This window comes from Electrophorus electricus, chromosome 12 (genome assembly GCF_013358815.1).
Source record: "Electrophorus electricus isolate fEleEle1 chromosome 12, fEleEle1.pri, whole genome shotgun sequence".
NCBI classification, from domain to species: Eukaryota; Metazoa; Chordata; class Actinopteri; order Gymnotiformes; family Gymnotidae; genus Electrophorus; species Electrophorus electricus.
This window is the reverse complement of record NC_049546.1, coordinates 11,230,442-11,253,064: the sequence shown is the minus strand read 5'-3', so window position 1 is coordinate 11,253,064 and position 22,623 is coordinate 11,230,442. Positions and strand designations below refer to the sequence as shown.

General features: G+C 37.1%; 1 protein-coding gene across 3 annotated transcripts; it reads right to left on the bottom strand.

Moving 5' to 3' along the window:
* Positions 1–1,771: 1,771 nt before the first annotated feature.
* Positions 1,772–19,905, bottom strand: fbxo38 (F-box protein 38). Of its 3 annotated transcripts, none has more exons than XM_035532319.1 (21): positions 19,839–19,905; positions 18,606–18,864; positions 18,139–18,272; positions 17,614–17,777; positions 17,321–17,486; positions 16,931–17,206; positions 16,022–16,115; positions 15,814–15,944; positions 13,783–13,953; positions 11,664–11,806; positions 11,237–11,420; positions 11,015–11,149; positions 10,766–10,939; positions 10,115–10,681; positions 9,079–9,179; positions 8,901–9,003; positions 7,978–8,144; positions 7,539–7,684; positions 4,845–4,948; positions 4,138–4,251; positions 1,772–3,325 (listed from the first exon to the last, which is right to left on the bottom strand). In XM_035532319.1, exons 2-21 carry the CDS (start codon positions 18,737–18,739, stop codon positions 3,147–3,149), a joined length of 3,387 nt encoding a protein of 1,128 aa, XP_035388212.1. In that variant the 5' UTR covers positions 18,740–18,864; positions 19,839–19,905; the 3' UTR covers positions 1,772–3,146. The 3 variants fall into 3 exon arrangements, with proteins under 3 accessions (XP_035388212.1, XP_035388214.1, XP_035388213.1); XM_035532321.1 differs by having other exon boundaries at positions 18,606–18,849; positions 19,839–19,900; XM_035532320.1 differs by lacking the exon at positions 19,839–19,905 and having other exon boundaries at positions 18,606–19,815.
* Between the last annotated feature and the right edge of the window lie 2,718 nt (positions 19,906–22,623).

Genomic DNA, 22,623 nt, shown 5'->3' with positions numbered 1-22,623 from the left:
GTTCCTTGCTCCTTGCAACAAAATTCTGGTGAAGTGCAAAGACAAAAGAATTTCTAAACATTTTGGCCTCCATCAGTCTACAGTCAGGAAGTTTAGTTAACAAATGGAAGAATTTCAGCACCACAGCTACTCTTCCTAGGAGTGGGTGTCCAACAAAGTTCAGTGCAAGAGCATGGTGTAGAATCCTTAAAAAGGTATGAGACAACTTAATGATGATGGGCAGGCATCTCTTGCATTTATAATGTTTGTGTTCCTTGGTCTACCATAAGAAAAACTGTGAACAAGAATGGTATTAATGGGAGGTTACCAGAGAAAACATCTGCTTATGAAAAATAAAAACATTACTGCCTGTCTCCCAGTACTAAAACAGTAGACAGTGGACAGAGCCAGAACACTGTATGAGACACAAACGCCTCATCCCAGCAGTTAAGCATGTTGGAGGCAGTATTATGGTGTCAGGCTGCTTAGCTGCTTCGGGCCTGGACAGCTTGTCCTCATTCAGGGACCAATGAACTCTAAAGTTGCTTTAGAAATCTGTATAGCAAAATGTCAGGGTGCCTGTGATCTAATAATTCAGAAGAGGTTGAGTCATGCAGACAAAAATCCAAAGTGCAGGAGTAAATCAAAATAAGACTGCAAGTAGGTAAGATATCCCAAAAATGTACCTGGATTAAAGGTTTTGTACAGAGGAATCCAAAAAAAAAAGCATATTAACTGCTGTGTATGGCTTATATGCAGCTATAGAAAGGGCTTGTTGAGGTTTTTGCTGAATAAGGCAGATTCCACTAATTACCAAATATGAGTTCACATACACCTTCAGCTGAGGACTGTGACTGGGGAATGTTTCTCAGTAAAGATATGGCACTGTAAAATGTGTACTTAAATAAATAAGTTTGTTATAATGATCAATAGGTCACATTTTAGGAGCAATTCTAATAATCGTGATTGTTTTAAAGTGTTCACAAACTCACAAAACCTATCTGAAAAAAGACTTACTTTACGATGTATAAAAACGGATTATTGATACTTTCTTCTGAGCATTGCAGCAAAATCTTTGGAGCCCTACTGAAAACAATGAATATAGAATAATTCATGTGAAGTGGCAAAGATTCATTTACTCAGTTCTAGGCTGATTCAGACAATACATATGCACACTGTTCTAAGAAAACATTGCATGGAGGACTTATTACCTTCATTGTCTAAGAAAAATTGGCAGGTTAAGATGTCATCCTGACATGTTGCAGGTTTGGACAGTGAGAGGAACTAAGCATGGAGAATTGCTTCAGTCACAAATCTCTTCCCTTCCTGCTTACACAGTGGTAAGCTATAAGTGACTTGAAACTTTAAACACAAATTAGTGTCTGTGAAGCAGTGTAAACTATGTGACAAGATTTACTTGAGCACAGTTCATGTTCCTTTTCCTTGTGGGATTATTCAGTATGTTTCAGAGAGTGTGGAATGGATTCTCTACTGGGATAGCCATGATAGTGAATTCCCATAACATGTGAACTGTAATTTAAAAGATGCTCTCTGCAATGCCAGGTGTGCCTAAGGCTATGGCAGTGTAGGATTCAGCACTTATAGATTACAGTCAAATAGTACTGTCTTTGTATTAAGTATAAGTATAGTATACTTAGTATAGTATCTGCATTATTTCTTAAAATATTTTCAATTTAAGTACTAAGAACTGAAAAACATTGTTAGACACTATCCTTACCTCCCAGCCTGCTACTGTAAAACTAAAAATATTCCCCCAAAAAAGCACAAACCATAAATTATCCCTTTTTATTATGTGAAATTATTTTATATAAACATATAAAACAAATCTCAGATTTATAATAAAGGTGTTTTTCTGTACATAAACTTCATACACAGGTTCCTGCAGTGTTTATCGTGGGTTTAGTCAACCCATAAATATTAGTAAAGGGTGCCATCGAGCAAATTCATAGAACCAGACCTGAAATGGCTTTTCGGCTCTTTATGTTACCTTCTTAAGACTAGACACAAAAAGGTTTGCTCATATGTTTATCTGCTCAGCATCACATCAGAGATTATGACATGTGTTTTCCTTTGCTCCACATACCATCAGTCGCTGTATCTTTCCATCTTCTACGAAAGAGCCAAAACTAGATGAGGCAAAAAATAAAATGAGACTAGAGGAATTTCCCCCAAAGACACAAAATACTGGGAGTTTACTAACAATTACTTTCTCTCATCCATTGTATTTATAGGTCATTAACCTGATTTGGTTGTTTTCACATTTTTCTCAAAGAGTATATAGTTTCATCTACAAATAAACAGGAAATGTTCTTTATTTTTGTAATGCCTAATATAAAAATGTTGACCTGACTGAGAAAAACCTTTAGTAACTAACCATTTTTTAAACCATTATAACGCTTCATATCGGGGGGGTTGGTTACACTCAAAAACATCTCATAACGTGATTTGTTTAAATATGTGCAAAAGGGCATATACATTCTCAATGCTAATAACTGAGTTGAGGAAAGATGAGAGGAAAACACTAAAACATGGGGATTACTAAAAAATTATAAATAAATGAATGCCATAAGCAAAATGAGAAACTTGATATTTTTTAGGAATGCACCTCAAGTGTGTAGCTGGATGCTTAGCAAATCGTGCATCTTTCTCCACACCAGATGTGGGCGCTGTAGCTGTGAACTCTGAAATGCTGCTGCTTTAACATTAACAAACAGGACACAGCACTTTGCTGAGGAATGACAGCTGAAACAGCACAACTTTTTTCAATTGTTATTCTAAAACCATCAACTTCTCCCAAAACCCTCACAAGTTAATTCTGCCAATCCTGGAATGCTCCTTTCAGACAGATGAGTTAGACATTACTGAGAGATTAATATCTTCTGCCCATGTGAATCAAAAAGCAGAGACAGCTTGCAGGGGCTTTTAGATGATTTCTTAATAGAGGATGAATACCACACAATAGCATACCCAAAGCAGTCACTCTCCATAAGATAACATCCACGGTTCTTGAAATAAAAGTAACTGAAAATGCCATTTCATCTGTTTCCAACAGGCCCAAATTGTAATAACGATGGTCATCGAAAACGATGAAGGAAAAAGTGTTCTGCATTTCATTCATGCATCTTAGATTGTCCTGCACTCTGCCTTTAAATGTAGTCATCATCCACAGGTTCTCCGTGCATGTCACAGTAGTGGATGAAGACAACAACCACACGCTGGAACACCCCCAGCCGCAGCTGGCGCCGCTCCGAGATCTCCTCACCAATGGTCTCCATGCAGATATCGGCTGAAAGCTGGCCCTTACGTCGTGGGGCATAGATGGTGGCTGGGCAGAGGGGGTGAGAGCAAAAGGTAAAATTCAGAAGTTTGGACTCAACAAAGGGGCCTTTCCTGAAAACACAGACACATTCAATAGGTGGCTGTATAAGTGCATTAAATGCCTACTAAGTAATGTCTGTTTACTGACATGTGTGAGCAAATTTCATTGTGACAAGGTTTTGGCATTGTTTTCACACAAATGATATCAGACAAGCCATTTAGAAATTAATTTTATACATAATCAATAAATGGTGGTAGCTTAGTGGTGAAGGCACTTTACTAGTAATCAGAAGGTTGCTAGTTCAAGCCCCACTGCCACTGTTGGGCCCCTGAACAAGGCTCTTACCCTCAATTGCCCAAATTGTACTCATAATTATCATAACTGTAAGTTGCTTTGGATAAAAGCATCAGCTAAATGCCATAAATGTAACAAATATTTAATGATGATGAAACAAGGCTTAGGAAAAAATTAGGAGAAACTGGCTGTTTGAAATGGTAGGTCACCAAATGCAACTGCTGGTTGTCTGGATACTATGGCCTTGTGATAGCCTCAGATATCTAGTTAGCTCTCCAAGTTCAGATATGAAACTTGAAGCAAGTGAAAATGTAAGCAGCAGTGATGGACATTCCAGCTCTTTTAGAGGAGCCAATTCTATACCTACCTGTAATATTTCTAGTCATTTACATTTATGCGTTTGGCAAATGATTTTATCCAAAGTGGATCACAACTCGGGTAATACAAACATAATGGTGATACAGAAGTAGATTTTGTTACAAATTCAACATAAGTAACTCCACAGTGCTCCAGTCAAAACTTACTGCTTTCATCATCCTCAAAGTCATAACGAGCATAACTGTTGGGCACTGCTGTGCGCAGGGAGCGAAGCCATGGGAAATCGGTGACCATTGAGTAGGGGGCCCCATCTACCACTCCTAAGAGAAATGGGTGGGGATAAGAGGAAGAAACTGTGAACCAAAAAGCAGCAAGCATCTTTTCTAAACAAAAAAGCAGGGAGGAGGGGACACAACACAAAATGATACAGCATACAAGCAGCCTCTAGTAGTGCTTCGCAACCCAGTCCTCACTGACCCTAAGCCAGACCACATTTTCACTCTAACCCAGCATCCTACACATGCCTTAGCCATGCAATAATAAACAATGAATACAGTGTTGAGGCATGAGGGGCTAGGCCAGAGCAAAGGTGTGGACTGTGCAGGGGTTCATGAGATACACTGCTTAGGGTTAGGAAATAGCACTCTGCTCCACTTCATTTTAAAAGTTCTCGTACCTTCGAAAGTATGCAGAAAGTAAACATTTTAGTGGTAAGAAAGAAACTAAATTTTGTGTTGCATTTTGAAAGACTGAGGTAAACAAAAGGCCTTGCACTACACCTAATCCAATACCACCTGGTTCAAGTAATGAGGTCATGGTCAATCCAAGCGGGAAAACATCAGCGTTTAATCTGCTGCCACTGCTGACACTCTCAGTGACGGTTCTGATTTAACTGAGAATTAGCTATTCTCACCCTCTAAGGTATAGATGTCTCGGCCCCATGGGTAGTTGGGATACTTTTTTACATCTTCGTCTGTTCTTGTTGCCTCCGGGAAGAATTCATACTTTATTAGTTCTCTGTTGGACAGGTGAAACAAAGAGTAATGAGAGAAAATAGCTGAATAATAAAAGAAAAAAAATCTAATTTTTATAACTTTGCTTTTATTCCATAGGCAATGGATGAGCCAACAATGCTTCTTTTGTTTTGGGCTGACACTGTGAGGCACTGACACTGCTAATAAGTAAACCAGTCGTTGAGTTGTGCAAACTGCATGCCAAAATCATCAACAGCTGCCAGCAACCATGCTTTGAAGTAATCCCAAATAACATGATTTGGTTTATGAAGGCTGAATTGAATATTTATATGTGAAAGGATGCACAGAAATGTATCTGCACTTGATACAGGGAAACATTTTTTGTAAACGTAGCTCAGACAGGCACACCTCCAAAATCTCCACTGTGTGTCGTTCGTATGTGCAGAGCTGTGCACCCTGTGAGCTGTGTTGGTGGCAGGTCAGGAGACACAAACAATACTCGACCTGAACCAGAACTAGCACGAAAACAAAATGGAGCTGTTTGAGAACCAGTTGTCAAAATTTACCGCATTTAAACATTTATATAAAGTTTAGATTTATAAATAAATTATAAAGTTTTTCTTTATTTCCTCCACTACTCTTTCTTGAAGTCATTCTCTACAACGCTGTACATGGTTTTCTTTGTTGTTCATTTTTTGTACGTTCTGATTTGGATGCTGCCCTCTAGTGCACACACTTTTGTGTTCGAGTATGCTGAGTGACACCTATGCAGATATCTGACGTCTGCACACGTTTGCACATACACAAATGCAGTATAATTAATAATTCAGGCTTGACACTGTATAATACTGTAGTAGTTATAAATAACTAATAGCTATAAAATGCAAATATGTCACAGAGCTAAAAGTGTTATAAGCAACCACCTGAATGCTGGACTTGTTTCTACTTTTGTTCATTTTTAATAATAATGGTATATTTTGCAGTGCCAGAAATACTTTTAAAAAGTTTTAAAAGTTCAGTGTTACATCAGTAAAGCATCGTTGAAGTTGCATGAAGAAGAAACATTTAATTGAACTATCAAATTTGTTACACACTTGTCAAGTTTATTGTCCCACAGATGATGGCGCTCTCTCTCTCTCTCTCATATATATATATATATATATATATATATATATATATATATATATATATATATATATATATATATATATATAATTCCTGAGAATTCATCATTTATAACCATTTCCATCACTCCTCATTATTTATTATGTCTTCTCATTATTTTTTCTCAGCTAAAATGCAATGTGCAGCAAAGACTGTAAGGTCTACAAACACCAAATTTTGCAGAAAGATTAAAAGGACCTTTTTATGGTCTGAATAAATGAAACAAAAAAGAAAGGGGCTTCCATTGGCCTGGTAGTAGAGCTATAGTGCAACTTTTTACATTTTTTAAAATTCTCTCCCAACTATATACAGAGAAAGTTATTTTGCTCAAACCAAGCAAAAAAGGTCCAAAAGAACATTAAGCTCTGCCCACACATTTTTTGGTAATTTGCATAATTTGCTAAATAATCTTTTGCGAACTAGTCCTAGGTTTTTCACACTACTACCACAATTTTGGTGGCATAACATTCTCAAGAGTCTGAACCTCAATAACAATCTTTCAGGAAGTTTGCCTATCTTGCATAAACAGGGTCATGAACACTTCTTCCAATTCTGATTAAACTTCACAGCCTATTTATGCACATGACTATAGGGTGGCCTTGGGATTTTGGCTAATGTATGTCAATAGGTGCTGGAATAAATGTTAAAAGTTTGTATGTTGCATCACTAAGATATAATATACAAAGTAAATTATGGATTAACCGATATGTCAAAAATTATGATTTCCATTTGCCAATCAGATTTCAGATGGCATTTGACTGGCTTTAAATGGACATTCATGATGGAATGTAAATGCTATGGATACTTAAGGATACTCTCCAATTCTCTGCAAATCTACACATTTACACTTAGGAGTGTAAAACTGTATTGAAATTATTATTTGCAGGAGTCCTAACAACCTTGCAATTACAGCTGCTTTTTGTTTAATTTTTTTTTTCTCCATCCATTAGTTTTATAAAATTTGAACTTTTCAAACTAGTCCTAGGATTTTCAGTCAGTATCAATTTTCTGAGTAATATCACTGAAACTCATCATATTTTGTCTGATTTTTGACCACAATGGGTCCTAAGGCCTATACGTGCTTGAACCCATAATTGCTGCTTGCAGTTACATTTCATTTTAACTTTGTAAGGGGTGCAACTGCTCTAATAGAACTTCGCAATAAAATCTCTTATCTGAGATCTTAGGGCTGCAGACAGCACACACACGAGGTTAAGCATTAGATACTTTGTGCATTGTGTGTATTATAACAAACAAATAACAATATACATAAAGTTCTTTGTTGAAAGACATTCAATAAATAAAACCAGTCTGAATCATTCCAAACAAAACAATATTGCTTTTTAAAATGAATTATCAATCACTGTATAGTACAAGGATATACATCCATGATGAGTCATTAAAACTCATTTGCACCCATCAATTCAGCAAGACTATGCTTAAAAATAGGTGTAAACAGATGTACATACTGACTGATGTTGGCAACAGTATCCATCCAGCTCCGAACTCGCACCTTGTTTCTGACATTGGGGGGGTTGCTGAACTCATGGATAATTGCTATGTGGTATGGGTAGGGACCACTGAACAGTTTTTTCTCCAGGGCCAACGAATCAATCTAGAGGGAACAAGTCATACTTATCTAAACCAAAATTACAATCAAATTAAGACAACACTTTGTAACAGTAATTGCTGAAACACACTTTAAAATGGTCATTGTTGAAACTCTTACAGGACCATTCACTGTAAAACTAGGGAAAGAACAAAAATAGCTTCTAATGGTAACAGCCTCAGTAGATAAGAAATAAGAGAACTGAATAAGAAATTCCTGAAATGACTAAATGAGCAGTAAATCATGCCTTTATATACCAGTGAAATCTGTACTGGTCATAAATAGCTTGTGTGACTAACCTGTTGCATAGGACGCATGTAGACAATACGATTCCTCTCAGGTGGTATGCTCAAGACTTGATCCAGGACCTGTTCGATGTCCAGCTTCTTGCACTGGGCATAATCAAAGCGGTTCACTATGGGAGCACTTTCCACCTTTAGGTACTTCAGTACCCTGCAGCGAGTGGCTGGACAGACAGCAGCAAGTCACAGTTAGTTCTCTACCCAACTGGACTATTGTTGGTTGGGGGGGGGGGGGAGAGATACATGCATGGGCCAAACTTTGGCTGTTTTGCCAAATAAGGGGTTAAAAATTAATCAATCAATCATTCATAAATTATCTTAAATTGAATGGACATTCACAGTCATTAAGCTATGCCACAGTAGTATGGTTAAAATTGTGAAGTAAAATTGTGGGGTTTTTTAAAGCATGTTTTATGCAGGCTTTATGCTTTTTAGATTGCTTTTAATAATTAGAAATAATCAGACCAATCTGGCACCATCCATTTTATATTGCAGACATATCTGCTCCTCAGACCAGACACTGCTGACAGTTCCACACTCTCAGCTAAAGCCAAAAGATGAGCACTCCTTTACAGCAGCTTTGCCAAGGCCGTGGAAAAGCCTACCACTAAGCATTAGGTCTGCTTCCTCCATCACTGTATTTAAGTCAAAACTTAAAAGATACATTTTTACTTTAGCATTTTATTGTTAAAAAGTGGCCACGTATTACACACCCACCTGTCCTGTTTTACCTGATTTGTTAGTGCTTTTCTTCCATTCTTAACTATGTACAGCACTTTAGTTGGCTTTTGTTTTTTAAAATGTGCTCTATAGAAACTTTCCTTTAGTTTATAATTGCTGGAAAAATCTAGCTATAGCCTCTACTACATCTTGATAATTTATGGTCATTCTACTATTCTCTGCAGCCTAAATTAACTCACCATGGATAAACATCATTTTAGGGCAGTCCTTCAGCACCAGGTCTGTGATACCACAGTTTGTGAGGGTAATCCCCACAAGGTTTTTTGATTTTAGTGAGAGCACCTAGGAAGAAAAAAAAATATATATTTAACACTAAATACAGTAAACTCCTGATCCTCTAGGACTGTACATACCCACCTGTATATGGTCATCCTCAGTCACTGGGTCACTAGTGCTGGTGGATTTGTCTGCTGTGCGCTTCCTTTTTACTGCAGCCCGAGGTTTGGGCTTGGAGAGTTCTACAAGAATGGTGGTGAGCATACCAGGAATATTTAAAATCCTTGAAATGTCTTTAAACTATCCTAAAACTTTGAATCTTTATGTCTAGATTTATGCAACATCTACTGATATTGTCTAAAATGTATTACTCCCAAGTAGTATATCTCTCTAACTATTAATGAGATAAATCTATAGTTACCAGTTTATTAGATACACCTATCAAGCAGTGTGTTGTGCATCCCTTGACATTCACAGCAGCAAAGATATGCCTGGTCATGGCTTATACAAAGGATGCACTGTGTGTTATACCATGCAGAAATAACTGAGTGGCACCGCTGCTTCAAACTGGATATCTGCGGTCTTGCTTCAAAACAGCCATTTAGACTTCATCCCAGAGATGCTGAATATGATTAAGCTCCGAGGACTGTGCAGGACATTTACACAAAGAAAACTCACTGTCATTTTTCTAGAACCATTCAGTGACCAAATATTCGTTGTGATATGGTGCATTATCATATGGGAATTTCCATAGCACTGTAGCCATAAATGGATACACTTGGTCAGCAACAATGGTCAGATATACCATGCTGTTCAGAAGATTTTCAGAGGCTATCAAGGGGCCAAAAAGATGCCAAGAAAATATTCCCCAGTCCATCACATTGCTACCACCAGCCTCTCCTGTTTACACCAAACATAATGACTCTACTTATAATTCAAATGCCAAATACTGGTCCTTCCATCAGCATAATGCAAGAGGAACCTGGATTTGTCAGTCATTTTAGCTATTCCAAAGCTCAGTTAAACACTAACTGAGAATAGAAACATGGATCTGCTTTGTTTCTACTGTACACTGTCAGTTTATGATTTTTTTTGGGGGGGGGGGGGGGGGGGTGTAGCTAATAAACTGGCAACCTGGTGCACTTTCTCTCACATAGTGTGATTGTCCTGCCCTTACCTGATTCAGACACTAGGGGGACGGAGCACAGCCTGCTGCAAGCACGTGTGACCGGCCGCCTGAAAAACATGTCCCTGGAGGTTCTATGTGAAGGAACAGCTTCTCCCTGGAGCCCTGCAGTGCCACACCCCTCAGCGGCGCTCGGAATCCTTGGAGGGGCATTTCTGTGCCTGGTCTCAGACTGCTCTGCCTTGGCTGTCTGTTCAGGGACATGGTGAGCCGATCTGCTCTCTCCTCCTCCTGGCTGGCTAAGGGTGGTGCGAGTGCTGCTCTCAGCGCCAGCATGAGCCCGGATGCAAGCGCAACGTGTCCTCATTGGGCCTTCTTCCCTTGCTCCTGACCTTGCTCGCCCCTCGGGGTTTACGGACTCCTCTCTCCAGCGGATGGAGCAGACACACCCGGCGGTGTTGTGGCCAGCAGCTCCACTATTTCTGTCTCGGGCACTGTCCTCGGTCAATTCGCTGGCTGCTTTCATGTCTGCTTTGATCTGCTCACTGGTCACCTGACAGCCTTTCTCACAGCTGGGACACTGCGAACCCCGTCGACGCAGTGGGGTTTTCCCTTTCCCTGTCAAAACAGAGCGTCATTTGGAACACTGCTGGATCCAAATTTGTACCGTTATTCATGGTGATATGACCCAATATGATAAACCTCTTGAAGCTGGTTCTTCTGCAGCCCCATTCTTCTTCTGCATATCTGCCTCATCGTACTGCTGCTGTGAGTGAAAACTGTCCTGGGTCTTGACTGGACCTTCTTCATCCTCACTGTCAGAATCAGACACCACAACTGGAATTTTCTTCATGGCAGGCTGCACACCACTGGGCCCTAAAGGACAGAAAAGCCAACTATGAGCAAAAGGCATCCCTAGCAAAACTAATGGGGTCATGATGCATCTCATACCTGCTTGCTCTTCATCCTCTAGTGCAGGATTTTGTGCCTGACAGAGCCCTTGAGAATCTTCCCCTTGACTGGCAGCTGTAGCCTGTGGCTCTGCTTCAATGTTCTCCACCACCATGCCCTCCACATCAGGGATCTCTGCATGAAAAGCACAGATCAGTCCAAGACTCAAAAATAAATAAATAATAAAATAGATATTTTCTTTCTAGTACAAGGATAGCATGCCTTCAACTCTGTGTGGTGGCATGTCAACAGCATGGTTGTCACGATTACGTGGAGGAATATTAGCAGCATTGTTGTTCTGGTGATTGTTGTTGTTGTCGTTGCCGTTGTTAGGGTTCTGGTTACTAACCAGAGCAGATGATACACCAATACCTGTGCCTGCACTAAGACCGACCCGAGCACAACCCTTGAAAAAGACAATGCAGCAGTGTCAGGATCTCACACCTACTCAGGCCTGACCAGGTGGGTCCCCTTCTGGACAGTTAGAATCAGAAACAGATTTTCTGAGTACATGAGGAATGAATCAGTAACCACTAAGGTAAGGTTCAATATGTTTAACAGAAGTATTTTCCATTATTCTTGCTTCTTATAAACAAGAACTATGCTGGTATTTGAATGAGATTCTTTGATGTGTTTTGAACATATTCACCTTGGGGGGCTCACGGAACATCTGGTCTAGGGAGATGAACTCCAGATTGGGCAGCATTTCAATAAATTGGCTAAAAGACTCAAGTTTAATGGCATGACAACGCACTAGAGTGAGATCCACCAGTCTGCTCCAACGAGAATGGTCTAAAAGAAAAGATCAATTTATTAGTCATTCAGAATATATGCATAAATTGGGCATTGAGAAGACACTACCGTGGTCAAATTTACTGTAAGGAAATATGGTGCAGATTTTACCTAATGACTTGGGGTTTTTTTATGTGATCAAAGTAGCAGACTATTATTTCACTGAGTGCATTCTATAGCACTAACTGAACGGAATGACAGTTTGTGTTACTTTAGCTCTGTACTCCACACTGGATCTGAAATGAACAATAACTATGAAGATAAGGTGCAAAATGTCATATTTTTTGTTTGTTTTGGTTTTTTTTAAAGTAACAAAGTAGTTTTATGACTGTAAAGTGTACACAGGCACAATTACACAGTGATTCCTCAGGATGTTTATATGTCACATCAAATTCTGACAGCCATCTTAAAAAATGAATGTGTCTTCTGAAGTAAATGCCTTGTCTCCACTCTGAAGCATAGAAAATTGTTCTTTCACATAATTTATTGCAACATAGCCTCAACAATAGCTTTAGTGTCTCAGTAACTTGCAATTCTTTTACAACTTCTCACATTCCACTTGGGGAATCATTACAAACCCTGGTAAATTTTCAAAAACAGCAAATTCACAGTAGTCACACAGTACAGTTTTTTTCTGTGCATCTTACCGTTTTGTCGTTTATTCAGAGCATAAAATTTCAATTCTAAAATGTAAATCTGTAAATCAGGGTTGACTGTTGAATCTACTTGCAGTTACCATAGCAAACTGAATAAAATTATATTACATTTATGGTATTTAGCTGATGCTTTTATCCAAAGCAACTTACAGTTATGACTGAGTATGTATTGCATGACAGAACATCTTATTTATATATATATATATATATATATATATATATATATATATATATATATATATATATATATATATACATAGTTTACATTAGTTGACTGTTATTGAAACAAAAGTATGACTCCCCATGCAATGTTTATAAATTCTCCCCATGTGAGGCATTGAGAAATGGATTTCAAATGCAAAACAAACTTAAATTGTCTGCTACTTGATTGCAAATCCTTTGCAAACAATGACTGAGTGTCTATTGTTTGCAGATTTCAGGCAATCACAAGACACTAGGTTGCATCTTGTATGATGCTATCCCACATTTGCAATATAGTATTTCTTCTATATTGTTCTTTTCCATTCAGCATTGTTTGTTGATAACTAATAGCATTCTTTGTGATCTTCCATGGTCTGCCAGGTTTTTTGCCATCACTGCTCACGTTTATTCTTGTTTCTCAGTAATGAGCCCATTCTTGCTTCTTATCAAAGAGCTCATTTTGACACCAAATGTCAGCTATATCTCTGATTTATTCAGATTTTTCAGCTTCGTGATGGCATTTACTGTCCCTCAACATCAACTGATGCAAATGCTGTACCAGAATAATTTTAGACCTTTTTTTTAAAGCTCTATTGTGCATAAACTAATGATGACAGGTAATGGACTCAGCTAGCCAAGAAAAAACAGGTCACACAATTATTTAAGTATTTATGGTCCAGCGACTTATGTATAAAGGTTGTAATTCATATATGCAATGCAGCTCACATTCTTTACTTTATTATTTAATAAAATTCTTTAATTTCATATTCAGTGTGCATGAGTACAGAGCAAAAACAACAAAAAGTATACCACTGTTTATTTGCCTACAGACTCCACTGTGTATGTATATAAAATAATTTGCATTTCAGTGAGGAAAATGTTAAGAAACTCAATTCTACCATTTGATTCTGATCTGCTAATACTACATTTAGAAATCAAACATTTAGGAGCTTGACATGTATTTGGAACAACATAGTTCTTAAACATCAGTTTTTCTAACTATAAGCGTTCTGTAAATAAGCCTTTCTCTGACAGAATTCACAGGATGCAAAATATTCAACTAGATATGAAAACTATTCATCTTCAGGTGTGAGACAATCAAGAAATGGTTATTAATACCTGTGATCCAGTTGTGTGGGTTGTGGAGATGAGGGCAGTTGTAAATGACTAAATATTTGATTGAGGCAAATACTTCATTAACAGCCTTCATTCCAATATCAGTGATGATCCCTGGATTCTCTATTACATCAGCAAGGCCATATTTCACTAACTCAGTATGACTCAATTTACCTATAAAAGAGGAAATACCAACAGAAAAAAGAAAAGATCAAATCACTGAGCACTCACTAATGAGTGTTTAATACAAATTTTATTATTTATTATATATATATATATATATATATATATATATATATATATATATATACACACACACACACACACACACACACACACACATACACACACACACACATACACACACACACACACATACACACACACACACACACATACACACACACACACACACACACATACATACACACACACACACACACACATACACACACACACACACATACACATACACATACGTATGTGTGTGTGTGTGTGTGTGTGTGTGTGGTGTGAACAAGACATTTTTGTGGTATTTTTTGATATCTTGATCAAAAGAAGAAACATCTGGTTACCAAACCTATTCTTATGGTTTAATTATGTTTGCATACGGTGCATCCGGTAGGTATTCCCCGCTCTTCACTTTTTCCATGTGACTTTTTGGGTTTTTTATTTTTAATAAATTTGCAAAAATTCCAAACAAACCTTTTTCACTTTTTCATTATGGGGTATTATGTGTAGAATTTTGAGGGGAAAAAATGAATTTAATCCATTTCGGAATAAGGCTGTAACATAACAAAATGAAAGTGAAGCACTGTGAATACTTTCCGGACACACTAACAAAAACAAATGCCCCAACTGCTATGAAAGACTGCATTACTTACACCCACCCCTAAGACATAATTATTTATTGAAACCAGTCACTGTCTCTTAAGTGAGTGTCAGTGATGAAAAGGAATATGAATATGTGCTTTAGAAGAGATGCTTAATTGATTTAGATGGATATTACAAATAAAGGGTATTCTGTATTCATACTGCATTTATATTCTGCCATCACACAGTCTGTTCATGGGATAACTGATCAATAACAAGCACATGAGGCTTAATAAACACTAACAGTTTCCAGTTTGAGTACTGTTAAATGTTGCATTTTTAGATTTGATGCATTTCCTGACTAACCCTTTCTTGTTCATATTTATTATTGTGGTTTTTGATTTGCTGTGTTCAGTGAATTCATAGGGATTATTGGAGCCTCATTTATAATAACATGCATACAGTATTCTATTATTGAAATGAATTGTAACAATGTAAAATTATGTTTTAAAACTGTTAATGTGGATCATGCACCATGAAATAAAATGCCTTCTTTTCAAGTCAAAGCAAACTGGGTTTCAGAATGAGCAACTGGGTGAGTAAAAATAATTCACAAGTGGTAAATTGGCTAAGATTGTATCAGAGCCATCTGTTGCCTCAAGAGTCTGATCTAACTGTGTGGGTCTAATGGTATAATTCCTTATTATTAAGGAGTGTATTATTTTTTGTCATCATTTACAAAGCAAATGAATAATTCAGCTATGCTACTTTAGTTTTATATTTCCCAGGCCAGGCTAGTATGGGACATACAAATACAACAAAAAAGCTAAAATCAGTTGAACCACTGAAATTGTTGGTATATAGGCTCAATTTTTTAAGTTATACATGGAAATATTAAGTCTAGGATTGTTTTTCTAATTGTGAAGACACTATACTATTTCACTATTTAAATCCATTTCCTAGGTATAATAAAATCCATGTTAAATTTTTGTAGTGAAAACAAATGAAAACTATTTTGTGCTAAAGCTAAATTATTTATTAACAAACATTTACAGTATTAAGGAATAAGTCAAATATGGTGAAACTAATAATAGATTTAGAAGCACTTTTACAAGTATCTGATTCTTGAACAAGCCTAAAAAATAGCATGGCTAAAAATCTGAAGGCCTAAAACTGCTGCTCGTTTTCCGATGAACATGACTAAACTGTATATATACTCACACTGTAGTAAGAACTCATCGACATATCCAAGGTGCAAAGTCTCAAACTGGGGAAACTCAAGTTCAGCCATCTTTAGTGCTGAGAACACGCCATCTTTGGTTAAGGAAGGCTGGATTCGAACTTCATGCAGCCTGTGATGTAATGAAATTACATTAATTTAAAATACATCTGAAAGACAATACCTTTAAGACAAAAAGTCCTCCCTCACCTGCGTGCAGCAGTAATGATGAGGTAGCCCAAGTCAACTTCAAGTGCATTCTTACATGCACCAAACACAATAGTGTGCAAATTTCGAAAACCCCCTAGGACATAAAAATATTGTCAAAATGACAGAAAAGTCAAATGGTTACCTTTTTTTCTTTAAACACAAACTGCCTTTGTCGTTTGCCAATATATTACTTATATACTATATTCTTTTACTCTTATTTTAAGTAAATGTAAAAATTAAATTTAGATATGAATTAAATGTAAATATTACATTTAGATATGCAAATGATATATAATTAAACATGCAGCTATCATAAATTAGGCCATTAGCAATGAACTGAGAAATCCTGGAATATGCTTCAGAATGTACATATTATAGAAAGAGAGAATTTTGTTCTGAAAGTCATCACATCCTGAATGTTACCAAATCAGGCCAAAAGTCTACATTAGTCAATGATATCTCAGAAAATATGCACTTTTTGTGGGAATGTTTTTGTCAGTACAAAGACAGTTGAAATAAGTGAATAAGTTCAGTTCTACATGAAACAAGCTTCTTTTCAGTGATACAAGACATGGTGTGGTGATGCCAAGTGTGGCAGAGGTGGCCATAGGTGCAACTGTGACTCTTTTTAAAATGGCCTTCACTGCCCTAAGTTGTGGATAATGTAATTTTATTACAACATCTACTGTAAACAGAGCATAACACGGTAAACTAATATTGGACTTGCAAAAAAGCTTGGGGCATCCCTAGTATTTGACTTTTTTTTTTTTTACACGTTACATATTATTTCTTATGGCTATTTATGTTATTGTTAACTATTTTGAGATCCTGAGAAAAGCAAATTTTACTACTGTGAGACCTAAGGAACAACATATTAACAGAGTGGACTAATCAGCATTTTTCCCTCACCTGACCTCCAGCTGTCCTCCACTACATGCTGTATCAGTCCCCCTAAGAAGGGGACCCTTACAAGCTCTAGCTGCTCCAGGTTACGGGCAGAGGCCAAGCCCGTCACCAGTGGCACATACTTCAAGGAGTTGGTGGGACCAGCACAGTTTCTCATGACAAACGTTCGCAGGCTCACACACAAAAAGTCTTTGAAGGGCTGAGGCTTTGTAAGGCGCACCCACTTCATATACAAATGTCTAAGCATGGACACACAAGGAATTTCTGGTACATTGACCCCTGAGGAATGGAAAATTTTAGACAATATTTATAGGACAGTGTGTAGACCAAAACGTTAATGATGCTAAATCACAAAAATTTTAAATAGACAAACAGTAACAGCTTTAAACCTACCAACAAGATGAAGGGTCTGGATTTTAGCTGCAGCTGGAATAGTGAGTTTGTTCTCAGGGGGAATAGGAAAGGCTCCATTGCGATTCCTGAACTTTCCAAGGATGTGAACCTGAGGCATGTAGTTCCAAATTGCTTCCACCAGCTCCAAATGAGATGTCTCCACACCCTTTGAATGAGTAAATAAATAAATAAATACATCAAACAAAACAGATACCTAAATGTTATCTGAATTTCAGGAAATCAGGATAAGCTCCTCACCAACATTTTTATTCACTTGTACATTCTGCACTCACCAGAAGGTTAGGGCAGGCCTGAAGAGCCTCCAGAACACCGGGAATACTGAAAGCTTCATATCCCCTCACCCTTCTGCGCTCTAGGTAACGTGGATGCAAACCATACAACTGCTCTAAATCAGGCATCTTCTTCAGGAGTGTGAGGAAACTTGAGTCTGTGAATCCTACATTGAAAGAACATACAATTAAAACATCAGTCTACCACCCTTTAATGACAGAATTATGGGACAGGATGATGTGACCCTTCTTTAATATTGATTATGTGCATTCCAAAGCTTTTGCACATTTCTGTCATTTTAGATGTTGCATTTAGCAATGCTATAGTTTACACCAATGCACATATGTGAAAGACATCACAAGAAACTGTAAATGTGTTGAAATACTCTGAAAAGTGTATTGTGAGGCAATCTCTTGTAGTAATGAAGTATATCATCAGAACACTTACCCCTAGTGGGTAGAAGACCATGAAGAAGCACATATATGCTGATAAAACAACCTGGTTGGCTGAAAATATACTCTACCAACCTGAAGGCATGTATTCCCACCACCGGCTTGCACATAAGTCCACCACTTTCACCACCCTCAAGTAAAGAGTTACTGCTTCCTGTAGCTTCCGTGACAGACACTCCATGCACATGATGTCCTGCATGGGCAGGTACCTGTAGTGAGCAAAGCCTTTAGACAGTAGACTAGAATCCACAAATACTCTAGTTCTGTTTACATTTATAAAAAGGCTAAAAGGAAATGTTTTCAATCCCTGGAAACTTTGTTATAATGACAAATTAACAGTTTTACAAATAAAAATTATCTTTAGCATAATGTTTTGCATTATAACATTGGCATTAGATCATTGAGTGCAATTTGACTCCAAGATCTGTGATGTAAGGAAATTTTGGCATCATGCATCAAGACTCTTTAAAAGGAATCTGTAGTGAGCTGTACATCCAGATGCTAATTACAGAAATATGCACACAGTTCTAACCAATACTAACCGAAATATGTGGCAGAGCACCTCATGTGAAAGTTCATTTATGTAATCTTTGGGATCCCCTTCTTGTAAAGAGCTTAAAGTCCCCATTCCTCCTCCCATATTCCGTGTCTTGGTAGATTTCCGTCGAGGGGCCATAATGTCCAGGGTAGTGGGATATTCACCCAAGGAAGGCAAGCTGCTCACTCCCTCCCTCCAGGGCCCCTTTTGGGCATCCAGACCTACATAAAATCTTGTATCACGTCTGTCTGATGAAATAGTTTCTATGAGACAATTAAACACATTACTACAGAAAGACTAAACAAGGCAGTGAGATGCAGATTATTCTACACAATGCTTGCTGGATGCTGTAAAAAGACCCTACAGCAGTCACGTAACCACAAAATAAACACGTCAAAGACAGCCTAAATAGCCTGCTGGTAGTGCCATCATGACTGATCACAAAACCCTCACGTCACAACATCCAAATGTATTTTATGTGCTCAGCCCGATATCGCAATGCAAGATACTGAAATTCTACGAGAAAGTCTTCAAAATAATATCATAAAATGATAGTTAGCTATAACGTTCAGTAACATGATAAAAACTAAAGTGAATGCTAAGGATTTTAGTTTTTGTGTCTGAGACGTTAACGGCAAATGGAAAGAGCTAAACATTACATGTAGGTTACCAAAATGCCCAGATTCCTCCAATTGTCATCCCACATCAACTATCCAACTAGGATAGCTAGCTAGATAGTTGACTAGGTAGTTAACCTAACCTAACTAGCAAGCCAGTTAACCTAACTTACCTAGCTATTTTACACCCAATGAGCTACTTAGCTAGCTTGCTAAGAAAAAGTGTCAAACAACAGTCATTTAAATTTACTCGTATATTTATACTAAGAGGGCTAAACCAATAATAACGAGTTACTTCATTCAGTTGCTTACAATGTGGAGAACTAGCCAATACGCGTTATCTCAAAACGCACATGCACTGACATGAGTTGTTTTTGCTTGCTTAGTTGACGCTAGCTAAGAAACAACGATAAGCTAGCTAGCTAACCCAGCTATTTAACTCAGCTTGCTAGCGCTAGCTAACCCTAGCTATCGTAGATTTTAAGTATGTGGGTTGCTAAGCTAGCTAGCTAGCTAATTAGCTTCAGTCGTTGGCATTTATTTTTAATCCAGACTAAACCCACAAACAAAACACTGTAATATGGACCTCAATGAGAAGAATGGAACAGTAAAAAGCTCACTTGTTTTCGAACAGACTCCGTTCAGTCAGCTGTATAAAGACAGCAGCACTGTCGAGCCTTGCACGACAGACAGGGATTTTCAAAATAAAAGGCTCCAAAAGTGTGAAGAAGAAGAAGAAGAAGAAGAAGAAGAAGAAGAAGAAGAAGAAGAAGAAGAAGAAGAAGAAGAAGAAGAAGAAGAAGAAACATGAAACAGAATATGACGTTTTTGTAGTGTATTTTTATTGTAAATGGCGAAGAAGAAGAAGAAACATGAAACAGAATGTGACGTTTTTGTAGTGTATTTTTATTTTAAATGGCTAACAAACATTAAATCATCTGGAGTTAAGAACCATTGCTCATTGACGTCTACAGTCTTGAACGTTTTATTGTTATTGCTTTGTTTTTGTTTTTTTGTCAATTCAGCTCAATAATACAATCCACTGGGGGTTAAATCAGAAGACGTCTCATGATTGTTTACATGCAATTACAATAATATGTGGTTAACGCTAATGTAGTGAATATAACTAAAATGTAAACATCTGATTTATAAAAAATAGCCATTTAAAGTGATTTGTGGTGTTAGATAACAATTAGCCTGAATATTCTCTTGTGTAATTAAGTACATGTTTTTAAACGTTAAGCCACATTTTTAAAACAAGATGGGTTATGTCATTTTTTCTTCAGTCTGAGAAGCTAAATTGAACCTCATCTTAAAAAAACCTGTAAAATAAGTCAGTCAGCACATTATGAAGTCATCATTGTAGAGTATGAGGTACAATTGACCATGCTGATTTTCTGATTTTTAACTGTAAACCTTAGCTAAGTTAATGACAGAGCAATAGACCCAAAATGTACAATACACTGAAACAAAACAATATTCCCAGAGTTTTTAAAAAGTGATTGTGAAAATTTGTATTATAAGCATCTTAGTGGAACTGTTGAAGTTTGGCGAAAACACAATATAAATGCCAATGGAATAGAAGTCCATTATTAAACATCCACTATTTAGTTGTCAAAACAAGACAATAAGAAGGTAGATAACATAGGTTTTGTGTGAGTAATGTATCATATACGTCTGACATGATTACAAGGGTCCATTTAATAATCAATTTAATAGCCATCCAATAATCCAATAAACAAAACTTAACTAATCAATACAATGTGTCAGCAAAAACCCATAGTGCATGGTTTTCTATATAGTCCTCCCAGTTTTGCTCTGTCCTATCTCTCAAAACCTGAATTCAACAGTCAAGAAAACGGAATACCTATGCCAAATCTACATCTCTGGACTTTTGGACACCAGTCTCATGTACTGCAGGCTTAGACTGTGGGGAATTCACCAAAGTGCTCAACATCATTACATCGAGCCACAAGGTTGCAGGGCTGCAAGCACATAAAAGTTGGAACCCCTTCAGCTAAGGAGTGCATCATCCCAAAGATATATCTTTTTCTGGTTTGGCTGATATGCAATTTGCGATGGTCTGGCCCTGCAAAAACTACAATATATCCTAAATCAATACAATCAACAACTTCAAAGTGGAAATAAAATAAATAATCTATCAAAGACTGGAAATATTTACACAATCATGGTATATAAAGTCTGACTCTATGAATATTCACAAAATGTTATGAAGACTACATTAATGGCACAGTTACACAGCCAAACAATCTTTCACATAACATGCACATTAATTCTGTAGGTCTGCAAGTTCAGAGAAAGCTAGGAATTTAGACTAAACACTGGTAATTATGCTGGAAGTTGGTATAGAAGAAAAATGTGGCCTGTTTGGGGATAACCATGGACTGGGATCAGAAACACTGCTATATTTAAATGAGACCACTAGATTTTCATCTAATACAAAACATAGTTTTATATCAAACTATATACACACACACACACACACACACACACACACACCACACACACACACACACACACACACGCATACATACATATATATATATATATATATATATATATATATATATATATATATATATATATATATATATATATATATCATGGCCAGTCGCCTGTTATATTTGTTTACTTGGCCATGATTTAAACTTTTGCCTAAACAATGTGATGTTAGAGTGCAAGTCCATAGTATAATCATCATCAAATATCATCCTCCTCTTTACACTTCTTGATGCGGGTTGTGGTGGTGGCAGATTGAGATCAGGCCAGACTTTTCTAGTATATATATATATATATATATATTATATATATATATATATATATATATATATACAATACAGCTCCTTCAAAGGGACACCATAATTTTTGGTTATAGTCTGTCATAAAAAAAAAATTCACTACCAACCTACCGTAATAGTATACAAATGCTATATGTTTTTAAACATTTATTGCATAATACACTTGAGATGTTTTAATTACATAATATAGTTAGCTGCCTTAGGCCACTTTATAGAACGAATGCTCCAATGTGAACCAAAAAGTCTTGAAAGAGATTAAAGCAGGATAAAGATATTTTCTTCATAAAAAGACCTTTTCTTGTTTTCATAGAGCTGTGAGGCAGGTTGGGATTTGCTGGCCTAGAATGTTTTAGCAACTATGTCTTTCTGTCTGTTGGTTTTGTTTGTTTTAATGAAAAAGTCATCACAATTTTTTAAAGAACGTTGTACTTTTTGAGACCTTAATTTCCTTAAATAATTTTCAAACAAAGAGGTTGATACCCATTTAAAGCTTCTGACCTCTTTGTCCAATGTTCAGATTCATTTCTGCATCATCATAGTATTTCAGGCAGCAGAGAGTATCAAACAGGCTACATGACAACGGAGA